This window comes from Stegodyphus dumicola, chromosome X2, assembly GCF_044657685.1.
Source record: "Stegodyphus dumicola isolate Sdum_Otavi_A_Nest chromosome X2, ASM4465768v1".
In the NCBI taxonomy this organism is placed as follows: Eukaryota; Metazoa; Arthropoda; class Arachnida; order Araneae; family Eresidae; genus Stegodyphus; species Stegodyphus dumicola.
Window position 1 is genome coordinate 10,321,543 of NC_140781.1, and position 21,274 is coordinate 10,342,816.

Here is a 21,274-nt window from a genome sequence, read left to right on the forward strand (position 1 = left end):
TGTAGACCAACTTTGTAGTACTTCCACTGTCGCCCGAAAAACCAAGAGGTGGACAATTGCAATATTTTTTGTACTGCTAAATGTAGCGGGCATAAATTCACAAGTGCTCTTCAACTTCGCCAAACCTGATGCAACCATCAAGTTTAGAAGATATTTTTTTAAAATCTAGCTACATCTTTGATGAAACCACATCTTCAGAATCGTCTGAAAATGCCATTTCTCCTGTCGCATTCCAAAGCTATTAATAGAAGGCTGGTAATAACAGAAGCGGACAAGATGGCCGAAAGGGACGTGGAACCACCTGCAAAAAAGATCAAAGGACGCTGCGCTGAGTGCGGTAGAATGAAGAATAATTGCACTACCATAAAATGTTCTGAGTGTTCTAAGTTTACCTGCAAAAATCATTTGGGCAAGACAGTACAACTGCAAACCCTGCTGCTGTGAACGGACAATCTGAAGAGGATTAAAGTAACAAAATGTTTAATTTTTTTCATTTGTGAAATTTATTACTTACTGAACTTTACGGAATATTTATAATTTGTAAATTTGATTTATGATCTTATAATTTTCATACAGAAAATAATACAGAATACTATAGAAACTTTAAACTATATTTCCAGTGCATTCCATTTTTTGAATTAATTAAAAATTCGTAATTTCCATCTTTACTGATTTTTTTTCCTGTTATTCTTTTTCTTATATCATTTTTACTATGACAAATCACCTTATTAATGCCATGTATAAGATTAAATAGTTTCAAACATGAAGCAGAGGCTCGAAAAACAACCTGGCGTACTTCATATGCCACCCCTCTAAAATTGTACCATATGCTAGTCCCTCCAGCTGAGGGTTAATGATTCCTGCTCTCTTCAATTATTCACAGTGTTTATGCTTTTCCGATCATTGCGTAAAAGTAAATTAAACATTCAAAGTTCTTTGAAGTTCAACAACCGTTATCAGTAAAATGTGAAAAATGAAATAGTGTTCTGTGCTCTTTTGCATTTTCAGTGCTTCGTTGTGCTATTTCGGTGCTATTTTCATTCAAGGGATGGAATATTATCCAAAGTCATCAGAAGTGATATTGAAGTGGTATTAAGTTAACAAAGCCAGTTTTTAATTGAGTAAATTATGTTTTAAAATAACTTTGCATTATAAGTAATTTTGCATTTATAAATAATTGTATTGTTTTATGATTTATTGAGGGTTATATTTTGCTTAAATCATTTTAAGATGAAAGTTAATAATATAAAAATTTGACTTATTTATAATGCAGTTTGGTGTATTTGAGTTAAAAAATACTGAATTTGACAAAAATTAAAGAAATTTGAGGATTTCACTTAGGGAAGATTCCTAATACGATTAATGTTTTTGTACGATTGTTTTAATGTGTCTGAATTTATATTTTTGAATTTTTGCTGTATTTTAAAAGTGAAATTATTGTCTGAAAATTTTAAATTGTAGAAATTTCTTTAATGTTTTCAGTATGAACTTTGAAGGCTCCTACTTTAATTTTTTATATAGGACTTTTTTAATATATATAATGGAGTGTGTATTCATATAATGGAGTATAATGGATAATTTTATAAAAAATAAATGGAATGTGCAGTTCAGAAAGCCAGTTGCCTTAAAACAAGGAATGGAGACCTTTATAAGTAACTGCCAAAGCAACCCTTAACCACTCATGAAAATTTAGTACACGAGTTCGTTAAAGTGGTGATGCCCAAATAGCTGGATATTTGTATACTAGAACTGGAGGGGAGCGGTCTTCTAGTTTGTTGTAAAATAAGAAAATTGCAAAATGTAATATTAAAAGTAAAAACCATAATTTCAGTAATGATATTACAAATGATAAAATTAGTTGTAATATTGTGTGCAAAATGTTTTGGAAATCCTTCCCTGAAATATCAGATTGTGATTGAATGTTCCAGAAACAAGACCTTTTTACAGATTGGACTCAATGAAGGACTCCATCTTAATAGGATTCTAAAAGTTTGCAATTATTTGAAAAAAAGTATAGTGCTTAAAATGTTATTATGGAATTCAAAATTTTCGATTTATAAATCTTCAGTTGTTCAGAAGTTAATTTTATGTTTTAAGTTTTCTGCATTTTCAAAATTATATCTGATATTTTGCTGCTCTAATGCTTTTTTCCTTAACAAGGCTTCTGTATTGCTCCACCTGTTTCTTTTTAAAAGGAGGAATGTGCAAGATAAAATATATGAAAGCAAACTTCTAATTTTCATTGGCTATAATCTTTTTTTTTTTTTTTTTTAATTTGGGGACTTCCTTTCTCTGTCTTAAAAATAATGCTAAGTCTAAACTGCATCATTGAAATTAATCATGTGATCCTACATAACACTTAATGCAGATACCTCTTGCCCAATCAAATAATCGTAAACCAAAACTTTTTAACTTGGAACTGAATGACTCCCTTCCCTATGCCCTTGAATTGCGGCACCCCTTTTTCGCTTAAGCTTTCTTCTTGGGAAGATGCTCCTCACTCCCGCTGAGGCATTATTTGCCTAAAATGATGCCGTACCGTAAAACCCGTGTACATGGAAATTATTGCATTCAAGTACGATTGAAAAATTGATAATCTGCAAGATGATGATTTGATATGCATAAAAATAGATTGCAAATCCTTCAAATCCGTTTGTGTCAGCATCATCTGTCCACTCGAGTATCGAAAGTTGTTAAAAGTTCTAGTACTTTCTTTATGTCTCAGTGTTCTTACACCAGTGCTTTCAAAATTTTGCTATCATTACATACATATATATAGTGGCTAATCAGCAATCAAGTTGGTCAACCACTAGTGTTAACTACCATTAAACACTGATGGTTCCACCCAAGTTAAGGAAGGAAAGTCGATTAACACTTCTCTTCATTGATCTGCATTACTGACTCCAACTGTGGGTAGTAATGAATAGCTTATGGTCTTTTTGGTAGCTGCTATTTTACATAATGCAATATTATTTCATTTGCTGCTTGAGATCCTGAATATCTTGATTTAAAATTGTAAAGAAAAATTTGGCACATTTGCCTAAGTTTTATGGATTTTTATTGTAGAATTCCTGAATAACATGTTGTGATAACATTCTTGTTTCCAATAGAAATGTATCGGTTATGTTCTGGAGGGTTTGAGATTGATCTGTTTGCTTTATCTAAAGCACCTTGGGTAAATTGTATTGTACAGCATAATAGTAAGCTGAAACTGGTGTACTCAGTTTTATCAATGCATAGGTCTTAACTGAAGAGTAATTTGGTTTATAATATTAATATTAGTTAGTTCAAAAATACATTAGAATTGACATCAAATTAAATAGGAAAAATACTAAAAAAATCTAAGTTTTTATTCCAGTTTCTGAAAAAATAATATTAACTTTTACAAAAAATATATGATAGGCAAATAGGTAATGACAATTTTATCTAATACATATCAAATAAATTTGTTCAAACAATTTTAAAACTTAGAATACATCAAAATAACAACAAACACAAAATAAAAATTCATAATACAAATGATGTCCACACCCTACGCATCAATGTGCAATAATGATGACTGTTACACCTTTAATGGCACCACCACACTGAAACTTTCAAAATACGTAAACAGTATGTATCCAGTTGGTTACACTATGCAGTAAGCTAAAATTTGTGTTTCCATTTGATTTACATGACTAAATATGAATATGGTGCCAAATGGCAACTGCATGCATTTAAGGGTTAATAACTGTATCATGAATCCATTCACCATGCCTAAATATGACCATGTCAAGTTTTTCTTCTTCTTTTTTTTTCTTTTGAGATAGCATATTGCTTTCAAAGGCAGTGTACTAATCAATATTTTTTAAAGTTTTTATTTATTTGAACTATACCTTATAGCAGATAACAATGGTCATTCTAACTCTGTTATATAACCCAAGGTTTTTGTACTATGTACATTTACTTTGACTACTCGGTGATTTCTGTTTGCAGGTTACAAAGTTTTTCAAAGAAATATCAAGTTGACTACTTTTTTTTTAATTACCCTGACTTCCAAAAGTTAGGTACAAAATGTATATAATTTTCAAAAGTATAGTTAAATTTGATTGCTGCAGATGCAGATGGCAGTACATAAATATTATATATTATGCCAATTATAATTGACTGTCCAAACATAATTAGACAGTCACAAGCATTCACAATGCTTTCAAGGAATGTCATTTAAAGCTTTAAACAAAGTGTTTTTAACTTGCATAGGATAATTAAATATATTCATGTTTTTGTGACCGAAAGAAGATAAACAGGAGATAGCCAATGCTGGTGTATTGTTGGATGCATTGAAGCAGGACTGTTAGTATAAAATATTACTGTTTTCTTTGGCATTGACCATTCAATAATTTTTTTAATGTGGAAGCATTTCCAAACAAGACTGTTGTCCACAGACCTGTGCCTCATTGACAAAGGGTTACCATGTTTTCTGAAGATCAGTATATTGCAATACTAGCCAAGCAACCTCCACAACTGTTATACGCACAGTTGCAGTGTCATTTTGTAAGATAATGTCTGCCGTACTATGCGCCAAAGCCTTCACGTGAAAAAACTGTATGCCTGGGTACCAAGTGTATATATTCCACTAACTGCTGAGTTCAGAAAGGCAGGATTAAAGTGGTGTCATTAATGTGACATGGACTATTCCATATTTACCCTGGAATCAGATAATAAGCATGTAAGAGTCTGGAGAAAATAAGACAAAAAGAATTATTCCCAGAACATCAGGCATCATGCATTCAGAAGGGACCACATCATGGTGTGGTTAGGGTGTCACACTAGCTGCACTTCTTTAAAGATGATTCTGTGATGGCTGCACAGTATCAGGATGAAATCCTACACTGCATTGTGAGATTTAACATTGCAGCAGTTGGTCTTCATCCTTATGGATGATAATGCCTATTCCCATCAAGCCAGCATTGTTAACAAGTACCAGAAGAGAGAGAGCATTTCTCATGTGGAGTGGTGCTTGTATTCCCTTGACATTAATGCTATTGAAAAGCTATGGGATGTATTTGGTTGTGCTGTCTTTGCACTTTACATCTTACAGCTAGTCTCAAGCTGTTCAAAACCGCTCTAGTAGAAGAATGGCATTTCTCATGTGGAGTGGCATTTGTGTTCCCTTGACATTAATGCTATTGAAAATCTGTGGGATGTATTTGGTGGTGCTGCCTTTGCACTCTACATCCTATGGCTAGTATCAGGCTGTTGAGAACAGCTCTAATAAAAGAATGGCCATTGCTATCATCTTTAATTGATCACTTTGTAGAAAGCATGGGAAATTTGCTGTAAAGCTTGTGTGAAAGTCCGGGGTGGGTACATACCTTCTTAAATGTAAGTTTTTCATATCATCTTTTAACATCAATTTGTCAATCATGACCCAATTGTAACTTCATCTAATGTATAAAAATTATATATATTTTTCATCTCTGTACGTAATAGTTATTTTTCCCCCTTGCATAAACACAATTGCTACTTTCACATGCAATTTAGTGTTAAAGTTTTACTTTTCCATTTCATGCTAAATTTTTGAATGCCAGTGTATCAGTATTCTGCTTAATTCCCATAAGCACATAGACCTAAAATCTTGCTTTTCTTAACTTGTATATGTTTTAATATAAAAACTTCTTTGAAAATTTTTGTGTTTGTAGTGCCAAAGTGGAATCAGCTCACAAAGAGTTCAAGAAAGCCATAGGAGCTGCAATATGCCGTTTTGATCCTGAGAAAAATTGTTTAACTATAATAGTAAGTTTTTTTTTTTTAATTTTAATCCTGGGAAAGAGTAGAAATGAATTCATGGTTTTAATGAATTCCAGTTTTTAAGTATTGTTGAATGTTTTACAAATAGTATACATCATAGGTTCCCAACTGTTTTTGGCCTAGTGCCTGCATTTAAGGGGAAAAAATCACTATTCCTTTTTTAAGGGGGATGCTTGTTCTTGAAATCAATAATGTAATCTATAGTTTTCTAGCTTTTCTGGGTCGTAATCAACCTTTTTCAAACAGTGATTTGAGGGTGTCTCTTAGGTTAAGTATACCGTATTGTGAAACTGTGACAGACTTTTTAAATTATTTTATTAAACGATACTAACATTGATGTATTGCTCAAAGTTTGATTTAAAATGTATATTATGAAAAGAGTTAATATAATGTTACTAAGGTGAGGGCTGACTTTGTGTAATGACTCTAATTTTTCAATTTTTGGTGCCATATTTGTCCTCAACAATCTTAAATTGCCATGTTGCAAATTGACATGCATACAGAGGTGTACCTCATGCTGCATATTACTCATATAATACAGGGTTCGTAGTGGTCCTTACAAGTGCTTATAAGTCCTTATATTTGAAAATGAAATATAAAGGCCCTTATAGGTGCTTATGTTTTCTTTAAAGCCCTTATTTTTTGTTTTTAGTGCTTTTTTTAAATACTTTTTTTAATGAACGTGCATTTCCCCCCGCCCCTCCAGTACCAAACCGAAACTAAATAAACAACTTTTCTTCCTTATATGCAACGTCAGATGGTGAATCGTACTCCCGGAAATTGCTTTTCCCCCTTTCTCTGCATTAACATAACCTATGGTCCGTGCGAGAGTACAGACAGGTGCACGTCGTTTTATTGGTCAAAGAATTATGAAAATGGTAAAAAATTACGGTACATTCGGTGTTCTTTTTCTACCACCCAAATACTACACACATTTGAATTTCGATCAAGATTATAATAATTTGCATTCTCGTTCCGCGTGGTCAATTCATATTCGTGTTTATTATGATCGTTATGCTTATATTATGAGCATATGTATGAATATTTATAATAATATAGTTGCAGTAATTGTTGAAGTATAGATAAACTTCCAAAAATGGGTGTGTTTTTACACAGATTAGCTTTCTGAGTAAAAATATTTGGAATGGCTTTAAATAAAAGGAAAGTAATCGAATAGTCAAAATATTCCCCCCCCCAAATACATTATACAGTACGGAGGTTGGGAGGTTCTCCCCTTTCTCTGCAAAATCTCTAATATTGAAGTAGTGGACTTTTTTTTTGTCACTGTCCAACCTGGATTAAATAGGACTAAAAGTTTTGTGGTCTACCCAACCCAAGCGAAGATTGATTCTATTTCGGAAATTTAACGCAGTCTGTTGAAAATTAAAATCAAAAACACCCCAGATTAGTAAGTCTCTTTCTTTTGCTTTATTTAGTTCTTTATTCTCCGAATACCGGCAGCTGTTGATTCCGATTGCGTAATATATCACATATGGAAGAATTACGCTGTACGTATTGCGCAATAACGTTTGCGTTATTTTGCAGAGACAATTAATTTTGATGTTCGGTCTGAGATTTGTTTATGAACACTTAAAAGAGTTTTACTGTGCTTTCTAAGCAGAATATTTCTCAGTTCCGTTGGTCTATTTTTATATGATGCACATATCGAAATATCAAAATCATTTATTTAGCCGAGAAATCTAAAGAACGGCTACAACTCCCCCAACTCCTCTTTTTCCAGTTACTGTCCGGAATATTCTGCAATTTCCGAGTATGCGGGTTAGTTAAGCTTTTACTGTTAAAGGATGACTGCATGAAGCATTTTCCCGTCTTCTGATTTCAGAAATGTGCCTCTTTTTTACTTAAATTACTTTGTTTGGAATATATGTTAAGGGAAAACTGTTATGCAATGAAAATTTAGAAAATGTTCAGAATTTTGATTTAAGTTAAATTATTTAAATATTAATATGAGTGGAAAAATAAATTGTATTAGGTGCTAAACGAATACAATTAATATGGCTTATTATTATTTATTTTCTATATTTTGAACTGAAATTTCATCATTAAATCTTGTAATATAGTTTAGTTCTGCATAGTTTTTTTCCTCTCATTGTAAACTAATTCTGTAAATTGAACTGTCATTTAAAATTTAAAAAAAGAAGTTGTTTTCCATGGTTGAGGTATTGCTCATTCCTTAATAAATATTGCATTGCTCATATTATAAATTACAAGTCTAATTTTTCTTTTAAGGTTATGCAGTTGTGTATAATGTAATTAGACAGGTGCTTATTTTTTCCTTAAAATGTGCTTGAAAAGTGTTTATAGGTGCTTATTTTTTAACTAAAATGTGGCTACGAACCCTGTAATAGTTAAAAAAATATTACGAAGAGAATTATGAGCATAACCACCCAAACAGTCAAGATAGCCATGGTCTGTTTTCTATCCTATTAGAATATGCAATATTTAATGTGACTAAAAAAAATATCATTTGAATCCAGCCTTTTTGTTAATGGATGGGGGAGGAAATTGTTATGGATCTCATAGAAGTTCAAGCATTTGCTATTTTAAGCATACAGGTTAGTAAACAAGCTGCCTTTCTAAGGGTTAAAAGACATTTAGAATTATATATTAAAACATGCATTCAGTGATTTTTTTTTTTTTTTTTTTTGTAGTAATAAAACGTTTTCAGCACATTTTTCGAGTCTTGCCCAAAGGGTAGCAGTTGGTCCTCAGCACTCCCTAAATTTGCCTTGGATTAAAAACACTTAATTTCTTAACCTTCAAGTAATAATAACCTTAAATTTCTTCAGCGCCCACTAATGGGTAGAACTGACCATCCTGTCCTAGCTTCCGTGGTTTTTTTTTTTTTTTGCGAATTTTTGAAAGTTTAAAAAATAGCCCATAAATCGAATGGAAATTCCCTACAGAAAATCCATTCGCGAATTTTAAAAATCCGAGACAGCCAAAATGTTGCACTCGAAGAGTACATCAATTTTAAAAAAAAGTTTCTCTCTAGGCCCAATAGGACCCGACTTTCATAGGGTCAAAGTTCACAAATTTGACACATTGCGGCCGCGAATAGCCCCGGAACGGTTACACCGAATTTCAAACCGCTCACACAGTACTTCCCATTGAGACACATGAACAAGCCCCCGCACATGCTTCTACTTGAGCTTAAAATGTAATGTATAAAATTAAAATGAACTTTAATATTAGTTGTCTTTTTTACATGAAATTCAGAGAATGCTTTCAGTTTAAACTGCTTTATATCATTCTGTTTAACCATTTAACCACATCAAACATGAAAACTGAGAGAATTCTATCAGTTTAAATCAGTAACATTGTACCTTGTTTAATTTAACCATGTTCCCTTTGTACTGTATGATGTAGCACCAGGGCGCCTGGGCCTAAAAGCCCTACTCCTAATTGAATAAATATGTTTCAAATTGCTGCACGTAAAAATAGAGTACATATGTACATAAGTTTTTTTTATATATAAAAGTTGAGATAAAAATTGTAATTATCTAGATTATGAATCTGAATAGATTAAAGTGTACAAGAATTTGATAAATTATCTGAGAAATGCCAACTGGGAAAGCAAGATACATATCGAGCCGGTGATAACACCTGTTACATCACACTAAACATATATAAATAAATATACATTACGGTATGTCATAACATGAATAATTAAACAAATGAGAAGTAAACATAAGAGAACAGTTATACATAGATGCAGTACACAGTAATTAATCTGATTATTAAGAATGGCCATATTCCATTTACTATAATTGGGATCATTGACATTGTAATTATATACACTTTTGAATTAATTTTTTATCATTATAAAACTGCTGAGCAGTACGACAGTGGAAAGTTCTTAACAGCTCAATATGTAGTTCTTCATGTAACTTGTGGTTCCTCACATATAGAGTGTCAGTGATTTGCCTCAAAACACTAATTTGGGGAGCTTGTAGCTTTTTCCTAAGAGATTTACATGAATAAGCCCATACCAGGCAGGTATAGCATACATAATATGGAACATAACATGGACATATAAATGAGTAACTTGTTGTCTATACAAAGAATACTGTTTCAAGCTATTAAGAGGAATAGTGTATGTTTACTCACTCGAAACTTTCTGATAGTAGATATAATGTGTGGGGAACATGAGAAAGTTTTACTGAGGATCACTCCAAGATAAAAAGACTTGTTTGCTCCAGGGGGTTGAAACTCTGTAAAGTTGCAGATTTTTCTTGAACTTGTTCTTAGTGAAGAGGATAGCTTGTGTTCTTTCTATGTTCACTTTGATTTTCCACTTGTTGAGCCAAGTCTCAAGTGTGTGTATGTAATCTTGTAATCGTTGTATAACTGGACTAACATATGCACTTTGTGAGAGGATCGCAATGTCATCAGCATAAATTGCAAGTGTTGTGTTGAGTGTAATGGGGATGTCATTTGCATAAATATTAAAAAGGGACCCTGGCCTGGATGGTCCAGTGAGTAGAGTGAGCCTGTAACGTAAAGGAAAAAGTGTCTACCAGCTAGGTAGGATTTAATTATGTTAGTGATGCACTGTGGGAAACCAAACCCAAGAATGTGTAACTTGTATATGAGGGCATCTAGCCATACACAGTCGAAAACTTTTGCTACCTTTAGACATAAGCCACCAGTGACCTTGTGCAGGAGTCCTTCGCTAATCATTCTCTTAACCCTGTAGAGCTGGTGAGTAGTCAAGTGTTGACTCATGAAACTGAATTGATATGGAATTAGTAGATTGTTACTCACGATGTGTTGGTCAACTCTTAATAATATGATAGCCTCAACAATTTTGCTCAGAGATGAAAGTAGGATGATTGGGTAATAAGATTCTGGAGCACTTGGAGGCTTTTGAAGCTTGAGGATGGGAGTGATTTTTGCGATCTTCCAGCATTCAGCGAAGTGTTGCCACTTCAGGATCAGATTACTATTATCATGAACAGGATGACTTTGTTTGATCATACAGTTATTGATTTTGTCGTAGCCCGGGCTTTTGTTCTTTTTCATAGATTCCTGAAATGTACAAAATTTGTATCTTTAGTGTAGCAGCTTATCGCAGTCCATTAAGAAATAAAGAATAGATGAGTGAAATTTTTTAAACTAAAAGTGCTTTCTGGTGACCTGAGCTGTAAATGACAGACAAGTAGCATATTGCAACACATAATGGCAAAACTGACAGGTTCTTCATGATTTGTATGTGTAAATTAATTTCTAGTTTCTCTTCTGTAGAAAACCTACCACAAAGTCATCCCTTCTATGCAGATAGCTCTCAGATGATTAACGTAATTAACCTTTTACACGGCAATGTTCCATAAATGGAACATCGAATTTAAAATTTCATAAAAAAACAGAATTTTATTAATATTGCTTTGTATAAATTATTACATAAAAAGTAAATATGGATTGATTTTTTAGTAGCAATATAATGCTTCTAAAAGAAATAGTATCTTGATAAAAAAATTCATTATTTTGCCTTTTTTCCTACTTTTCTAAGAGCAAAATTAAAAAATTCATATAAAATTAAAAATTCAACAAATGTTTTTAAAAATCAACGAGGATGTTTAAAAAGGATCATTTTATGCATAGACAGTAAGTTATCATAGTAAGATGATTATTATTTTTTGCTATGGGGTTAAAAAATGTGGATGTTCCAGAAAGGGAACATTGGCGTGTAAAGGTATATTTTTTAACATGATGAGATTACTTTGATTGCCGTGAATAGAGAGTCATGGAGAAAAATTTTTCAAATGTGAAAAGTTCCAGTAAGTGTGGAAAATAGATGTTTACGATTGTTAATCTGTCTTCGACACCCGTATATCCCCCCTCCTCTCCCTTCACACATTTCCATAAGGGTTTGGAGTTACTCACAGCTGCTAGAGAAAAGCACTTGGCGTTTCTTAATAGGCTAGACGCTAGAGGTTGTTTATGACTCAGTGAAAAAGGCGTATATTTTGGAGTGTGGATTTCATAATTTTTCAATGTTTGCATTTTTCGTCAGTTTGTAAAGATGCGCTACGCTGATAAAATGTTTAATTCAAAACCATTTCAGGCTGAAGAGACATTGGAATATTTTTATGCATTGTCGGATGATGAAGAGTGTATTGATATTTGGATGTATGTGAAAAAATCGAAATTTATAATAAAATAGATGATGATGAAATATCTCAATTTCATTCGATCCCCAAGAACTTTCATCTTCAAAGGGAAGGAAGAATTTGAAGCGAAACTAAAGGTGAAAGAGAAAAACATTGAATGTCATTGGGGGAAAAATTTAAATTTTAACAAATTCTAAAAACTGGCAGCATTGAAAATATTTGCGAAGTGTTTTCTTTCTGAACTAGTTACTTTATCTCCAGTTAAGATTTTTCACAAGTTCCTAACTACAGAATATTTGCTAAGACAGGTCTTTACGCAATGCAGAAGGAAATTGTTTTAGCTTCTTTTTTATAACTTTTTTGATCCCATAAACTGTTCACAGATTTATCTGAAAAGAATTTTGAGCAGCTGGCACAATTCGGGATTTTCAGACCCTTTCAAATTTCTAAATGAAGCTTTAAAATGGCAAAGAGGAAATTTCGATTACCGAAGTGACGGACAAGTTTATATTTGCCGTTGGAAAGACATTGCTGTAGTAACTATAGCACCCAATTATTTAACGCATCAAGCTGTCAGTAAAGCTAAGAGATTCTGCCGAGTCCAAAAAAAGAAAATTGATATTCCTCAGCCGTATCTTTTAAAAATGTACAATGAAGGAATGGGAGGAGTTAGCTTGCTAGATAGACTTTTTGCATCATATCGACCTATGTTTAGAAGCAAAAAATGGTACTGGAATCTATTTAGCAATGCATTAAGCATGACTGTTGTTGACGAGTGGATTTTACATTCACATTTGCACAAAGGTACAGAAGCTGAACTGTCACATCTCAATTTCAGGAGAAAAGTAACTTTATGTCTACTTCACATGAAACCAAAAGTCTATTCAGTTCCTGGACCTCATGCACATGGAACTCTGAATCTTTGAGAAAATCAGATTCACATTACCGTGTGCCATCAACACAAGGACGTTGCGCTGTATGCCAGAAGAACACTAAAAACAAATGTTTTGAGTGCTAGAAAAGACTGCATCAGAAATGCTTTCCTAACTATCGTGAAAAGTAGAAAAAGACTCAGAATTATAGAAACAAATATTTTTTGTCTTTATTTCTTGTTCAAAAAATGTTGGTAAGTTTCTATTTTTACTTGTATTATTTAACTTTTTATTCATATGATTCCTGCAGGGTGAATTTTTGTATGGAGATTATTTGTTACTTTTTATTCTACAACTCTTTTCCTTGTTTCGGTATAAACTGCTAACAATTAACAGGGTTCGTATGGTCCTTAAGAGTCCTTAAAAGTCCTTAAGTTTTTTGGAATCGATTTTTGGTTCTTAAAAGTCCTTAATTTTGGCCAAAATCGGCAGAAGGTCCTTAATTTTAATCATCTGAAATTTCTGTTTGTTTTTACGACTGCCATTTTTGGTGTGAATTAGCATATTGCAGGAATATTTTGGGCGATTCACTGACAAATATGGCTATTTTTTGAATGGGTTCATGAGATATAATTTGTTCCTATTTGTAATATAAATAATGGTGGGATACTCGAGTTTCTGAGCAAGAAGTGAAACATAAGCATTTCAAAATTATTTCATTTTTTGTAATGAAGAGCTCTCAAACAACTTTCCTCTTTTGGGAATGTGAATTCTTTTATTAAACGGTTCTAAATTTGGCGATTATCAACATTTTGACGATCTTATGATCGGTTTCTATAGAAAATTTTAATTCCGAGATCTGGAAATTTTTGACGATTTTTTTAAAACATTCCAACATTGAAAAATTTCATTAAAATAATATTTCATTAAATATATTGGAATTATACTTAAGAAATAACATTAAAATAAAGCATTTTTATTTTTCACTGTCATATTATAAAGTTCCATTTTGGCCACATATTATACAATTTTTTGAATCTGAAAAATGAGCAAGGAATAATGCTGTAAAGCACAGTTTACAAAACAGTTTTTAGGAAAAGCAAAATAGTTATGTAATTAATTAAAAATGTCTTTTAAATTTTTTCATGGTAAGAATTTTTACAATTTCTCAGAATGATCAGAATTCTTAGGAAATGCATCAATTTTCTCTATAAAATTAATTTCGCACTTTTTTCCTCCGATTTTTTTAAAAAACATTTCTGCCTTTTTGCTGTTACAGAATTGGTAGGTCTAATATTTCTTTAGGATTTTAGACATTGAAGCTTAAAAAGTTTAGAAAGATTTTAAGGCAAATTTATAGACCCACGATTCTTAAAGGATTCTAGAAAAATGTGATAAAATGAAAAATGTCTCCATGTAGTAACACGCAGTTTCTTACATTTTGGAGAACATCTGGAAGAACAATGGAAGCATAATAGTTGAATGTTTTACTTCTGATTCTAGAATTGCTGTCTTAACATTTTTAACATCTTCCCTTTATTTTCTCTACTTTTCACTAGATACAAGTATGGAAAATATCAAAAGTACTTCTAATTTTATCATATGGACAGGCATTATAGAAAAGAATTTTTTTATTAATAAAGAAATTGAAAACTGACTATTCAAAAGATTCATCTAATATATCTTATTGTGTCATACACAGAGCTGGCGCTAGGCATTTTGCCACCTGACGCAGTCTCTGCAGCTCCTAAATTCTGCTGCTTGGTGCCTTTCTAAATTCTGCTTCCAATGCCTGCTCTAAATTCTAAAAGTTTTGCCATTTCTAGATTTTGTTGCTCAGTGTGTCCCTAAATTCTAAAAATTATGCCACGCCAGCTCTGTGACCAGACCTTATCATATATATTTCATATTTCTTCTGAATGCTTGTATTACTAAAGAAATAAAATTAGAAGCTTTTTCCATACCTTCTAAATGCATTTAGTCTTTTAGAATAACAGAAGTCTAATTAAATCCCAAAAATTTAAAGTGAAAAGGAAACGTTTTGAAAAAAGAAACTGTAAAGAGAAGGAAAATTATTCTTCAAAGATATGTACAGTTATTATTATGTAAATTACTTAGTTATTTACAGTTTCAGCCTTTACTATAATTTCTCATTTCTATTTCCTCACCAGAATGCAAATCATTTAGACAGTTTTTGAAGTGTAAGACGAGTGTGTTTCTGACCTCTACTTGCTCCCTGCATTAGTTCTGTCAGCTCTGATAATTTGTAATTATTAGTCTTTCCATTACTGTTGCTGACATTTGAGTTTATTATGACAATAGAGTTGCTGAACCAGATTAAATTGAAATTAAATTGTATAGTCTTTGACCCCTAGTCCATATTTTTAGTTTTAATTTGACTCTTGTTTAATTATATCAACACAAACTGTAATTGATTTTGTTAGCATAAGAACAGGCCTATATGTTCCAAGTTCTTTTTGAATAAGAAGCTTATTTAAACCTTTATTTAAATTTATTATCTGATTTATAGTTACTTTCAGACATAGTGATAATTTGTTTCACGTCTGTCAGGGGAGGAGGAGGGTCAAACTATTTAACTTTTACCAGATCAAGTAAGCCCTCATAGGTAGTATATTGTGGAGAGGTTGGCAGTTAGGAGATAAAACATGCAGAAACTAATGAGAACATTGTTTTGCATATTGAAACAAATTTCTAGTTGTCAGAAAACATGCTTAAGGAGAAGGAAATTGATATAAATTAGCCAAAATGTCTGGGCAGGCCTTCAAATTAAAAAGATGCATAATTATTTTGTTGAGTTTTATGTTTTGTATCTTTTAATGTGTAATTATCCTAATATTGTTTAAAAATCAATGTCATAAATTGCATGTATTTTAAACTGTGAAATTTTATGAGATTGTGATATTAATAGGTTTTTTTAACAAATATTATTAAAAAAGTTTAATTTAATACTGGCTAATGTAAATCCATAATGACTAAGGTTATCTAATATCTAATTTAATTATAACTAAATGCATTCTTTTAAAAATTATCTCTCTATATTAAAGTAAGTTATTGCTTTTCTGAGCCCGCAGTCGGTGCCTGGCAACCGGCACTGGAAATTCGTTTGGCTGGCGTCAGTTCGTGGAACCGACAGTATTAAAGTTAAATAAGTGTAGTCTCAATGAAATGTGATCAAATGTAGTTTTAATGAAATTTATTGAAACATTCTAAACAAAAATACGGCTTAGTTTTACACATATTATAATACGAAACAACTATTTTGGTAACATTTTTGGCTATCTTGCGCCCAAATAGTTTTGAATTGTCATCATAACATTTCGAACAATACTTTCAGACTTTATGTACATTTCCTTCCTTTTTGTATAATTTAAGTCAGCAATATTGCACCGCTTGATCGCAATATTGCCGACGGCTGAACGGAAAGGACAGCAAATTCGGCGCTGGGCTCAACGTGTTAAACCTTTACCGTGGTCACAAGGTAAAACACAAAAATATAAAAATTCTTGTGAAACTTATTCTTTGCATCTAGTGAGACTTAATTGAAAACAACTTATCACCACTAATGCTTTAGTGGCTTAATATAACCTTAAAGTATATTAACTGAGTTACAACCCTGGAACTCTACACGAAGCTATGACACTAACAGCGTCAGACAGATGTCAGCTAACTTTCAAAACTTGCTAACTGTGCCTACATCAGGCCTTTCAAGTTTGTTCTGATCAGCAGGTTTCTCTATAGGCAAGCAGGAGCGGTGACAACAGCTAGTCTTTTGTTATAAATCATGCTGATTATGATTTAATGCTCATTTTAATCTATGCTGCTTGACATAAAATCTACTTACTATTTACTGAACCTCTAGACTGAGCAAGTATGTGACAAAACGAGACATTAAAAAAAAAAGGCTAATTGTTAGTAAAATGTAACTAAAATGTCACTTATCTTCTTTCAAATATGTCCAGTTATTATGAGTGTAAAATATTTAATGCTATTTGATAAATTTCATAAAATTAATTATATTCTCAAACATATTAATAATTATGTTAAGTTATGTTTAATAATAATGCGTCCTACTCACGTTCAGGCATAGATATAATATTTTTAATTGAATTTATCCAGTTCCCATTTGCTCAGAGGAAATGTGTACGAACCCTGAATTAATGTAAAATTATTTTATAAATTCTTGTTTATCAACTATGTAATTTTTGTTTTAATTTATTACGAAAGCTTTTTTCTGTGGAAGCTTCATATCTTCTAAGAAATTTTGGTGAAGTAGCTTTACGGTTATAAAGGTGTAGGCTCCCTATTTTTCTGCTTAATCTATGTTAATTCCGAATAATATTGACAAATTCACTTGCTAATGCTGGAAAAAAATGCAGACAAAAATGAAGCTTCGAATTAGAATGTCGATAATCATGTTTTACAAAAACCGTAAAAAAAAACTCTTTCCCGCCAATGTTCCATTTATGGAACATGTTATAAATCATTAAATAAAAGTTTTAAATTTTTTTCTTTTTTCATAATTCTTATATTTGAGTTTTAAATCGATTTTTCACAACATTTATTTTACTTTCGCATCTTAGTTTGGCGTGTAAAAGGTTAATAATGACAAGCTATGATAATAATCTTCTATTATAAAGAAAAAGGAAACCAAAATATTTGTGAACTATTATTTACAGACTGAGACTAGTGCATAATCAGATATTCCATATGAAATGCTAAAAGAATGAAACTGTTACATTTTAATAAGTTTTTTTCAGTATCACTAAATAAGTATTTAATTTCAGTACAGTACAAAGTCCAAAATTTGGACGTCCATTATCCATAATGATCTAGAAACCGGACCTCAAAACCACCAACAATGTTTTTCTCCTAGGCTTTATGCATGCGCATTTGATTCCCCTCCGCGTATAATAAAACATCTGGAGAGTCTCGATTCTTAATTTCACTTCAACACTAAATAACATACCTAGTTATTACAAGCATTTTAGCATAAATTTGTACAATCAGTAATTTGGCTCCGTTGCTGCGTATCTGTTTTTTGACACACATCTCAAGCCGAAACATTCCACATAGATACATCGTTGACCTGATGCAAACCTAGCAAATCATTATTTATTATACTTTACTTTCATCACCACATGCTTATCAAAACGTGACAACTTGAGTAATGACTCATGTAGCGATGCCAAAACATTTTTATTTTAGTAATTGAATAATAATACTTTGATACTTTAGTGTTTTTCCTGTCACTCAGCAGGAGGATTCGTTACTGCTCTTGCCAAGTATCCTCAGAGAATTCCGACTGAGCCTGACATATGATGAAGTTCTCCGTACGAGGTATGGAGCCAGTTTCCCTTAGAAAGTCCTCCACGAAGCCATCTCTTTCCTTAGGTAGATAGCTGTAGTGTGCTTTGCCATAATTAAATACACACCACCACCATACGAGGTACAGTTGAAGAGTATGGTAACCTTTTATGTCGACATTACGCTTGGCGATGATTTCAGATTTAAGTTAAATGTGCTAAAAAATGTTGACAAAAAATTTACCAAAAATTTCTTTCCATATGCTAAAAATGAATTTTGTTGATGATACTCATAGACCCAAAGATTACGTTTTGGATTATTTGAATTAAGAATAACTGATTTATTATTCACATAATTCCAGAACCAGCGCCATAATCGCCATACGGAGTCTCAGAATTTAGGACCCACAGAGGCGGTAAGATACTTAGCACCAGCCGTCAATAAGGCTTAAGTATATGTGAGAATTTATTTATTCAGAACTTTCATAAGCCTTAAGCATGTGCAAGAATTAGACATAAGTATAATAAATAACTAATACAATTCAGGCTTAATTGTCTCAGTGCACGATAGAAGCAAGATAAAAATTATCAGAACAATTTGTCGTTAGTCGCCAAGCTCAGGATGCATAGCCAAATATGTATCGTGAAGGATAGCTAAATTTGATGATGATAGCCACTAATTTTAAAGGTTTCCAGATATCACAAAACAAAGCTGACATTTTCCAATTAATGGATTTTGTAAAGAAGTGTGGAAAAGTGGTAATAAATGAAGATGATATAAAAGAAGTTTTTCATTCTGACAACAATGCTTCTCAATCATCAATCAATTAATGAATGGCAAAATCTGTAGTATGGTTCTAGATCCAGGAAATGCCGCTGATAGCGAAGAAAGTAACAGAGAAGCTAATGAAAAAATTTCAATTGACAAGTTAGTTGGAGTTCTTGACACAGCAGTCACAGTACTTCAACAATGTAACTAAACAAGAAGATTATGTCTAAAGAGAAAGTATTAGCACAAAAAAACGAAGCAACTTAAAGAACTTACATTGAAAGAAATGTTTAACCTTTTTCGGCTCAGTGTTCCACTACATGGAACACCCAAATTGAATCGCTTCTGAAACCTTTAAATTCAACCGTAAATAGATAAAAATGCCTTTATAATATACTTTGAAATTTTCTTTTTAAAGAGTAGATAGCAGCTAATCACAAGGAGACACAGAATTTTCATTTATTATGTGTTATTAAAATCCACTTTTTTTCAAGTAATTTTCTCTCTTTTTTTAATGATATAAAAATTTTATTTGGAAAAAAAATTAGGCATAATTTTGCTGGCTGTACTCCAAATTATTTGTTCTATATTTTTTGAATCTTTCATTCAAAAACCATACGAAGAATCATTGAATTAAACCAGGTGTTCTATTAGCGGGAACACTGCGCCTGTAGCGATCTCATGCTGTTACGAATCGGAACATCTGTGTTTAAAAGAGAACATCCGTTGTTTACGTTTTCTGTTTCCGTTGTTTTTTTGGGGGGGATGAATTGAAACAAAGCAGTATTGAGGGGTGAAGTGTGTTTTGTGTTATGAAAGCCCTAATATTGGCATCTCAAATTTTTTTGGAGTAGTTTTTAGGCGTGAATTTTATTTAGTAGCTTGATTCATCTTTACTTAGACCTGCGCAAATTTTTTGCTGTCGCATTGTAGTCTCATTCCCGTTTATTTTCAATAATTGAGTAGATATTTTTCGTGTATGTATATATTATAGGCTTATTTTTCTTTATTGTTAATATTAATCTTAGTTAATTTTTTTATTATTAATTTTCCATAAATGGCACGGAGATGTCTAACTCTTTCCAAAAATTTGTAAATATTTTTGTATATAGGACTTGTGTATATAGATATTTATCTCATTTATTCGTATATATTCAAGAATATTGTGTATATCCAGGAAACCATGTGTACAGCCATAATACAAAGTTTTTTTTTCATTCTTATACAAACGCTTCTACTCATTTTCATGCTTCACTGCAATACTCGCTTAGTCACACTTTTAAAAGCTCTGGCGGCGCAGTGTTTCACCTCATGGAACAGCCACAGAATTAAAACAGTAAGTGCAATTTGTACAAAATTTTACCTGCATACTCCGTTAGAACTAAATAAACTGCATACAAATTTTTTTGTTGAAATTCCGACGTTAACGTATAGTGCGCCGCAAAGGATTAATAAGGTAAACACATATTAAGCTTTTTTTTTTTTTGCAAATTTTGATACCCTTTAGATCATAAATGCTTCATTATTTCATAAATCACAATTTATATTTTTAATTTTATAATTTCTACATGCCATCTTATTAGATTTAAACTGAGGATCTAATATCCAGAAAAAACCCCAAATCTGGAATCGCCGATGTCCCGATGAGTACGGATTTCGGACTTTGTACTGTATTGAAGAATTATTTGGTTTGAAGCAGAATTGGTTTCCCTTCACTTGGTGTAGCATTACATATTGCCATTTAAGAGGTATTCTGATTGTCATTACCAAAATAGAAACCTTGCATGTTGAAAGTTTGTAAACCTTTGTGGTTATTTAAAATTATATTAGCAGTTAAGTAAAATGCATATTGAGTCACCTCATTATCATTAAATATCAACCAGACCTTTTTTTTTTTTTTTTTTATAATATAAAGGCAGGTTGAAATTTCTGTTTGGCTTGTATTGTCTTGTAAAGAAGATAAAATATTGTTCCAAATATTTCATTGTTTGCTTTATGCTAGTCTTGATACTCCCCTCCTGAAAATACACCATTACTCAGCTTATATCTGCCAAATAGCCCACCTTTTAAATCTGACAAACAGAAAAGTGAATAGATGTACAGTGAAAATACTCCATATTTCACCAACTTCTTATGTGGTTTCATATTTTTCTTCATATTAATAAGCACTGCATTATATGTATATCATGATAGATAACTGCTAACATGACCAATTGGCTAATATCATAGAAGATTATACATGAATTTATAATTGAGCAATTACACAGTTAAAAATTTGAAATAGCACGAGTAGTGCAAGAGTAAGTAGGCAAATAATGTTAGGTTGGTGTAAGTATTAGTAAGAAACAAAATGCATAATATGCTTGGCATCTCTTTAGATCACAG

At 32.0% G+C, this 21,274-nt stretch overlaps 1 protein-coding gene across 3 annotated transcripts in view; it reads left to right on the forward strand.

Annotated features, from left to right (window-relative positions):
• Positions 1-21,274, forward strand: part of LOC118195445 (RNA-binding protein FXR1-like) — a 109,719-nt gene that overhangs the window by 38,472 nt on the left and 49,973 nt on the right. For all 3 annotated transcript variants that reach the window (XM_035366764.2, XM_035366767.2, XM_085809806.1), the window contains one exon: positions 5,682-5,775. In XM_035366764.2, coding sequence (XP_035222655.2) covers positions 5,682-5,775 — 94 coding nt within the window. The remainder of the gene's footprint in view (positions 1-5,681; positions 5,776-21,274) is intronic.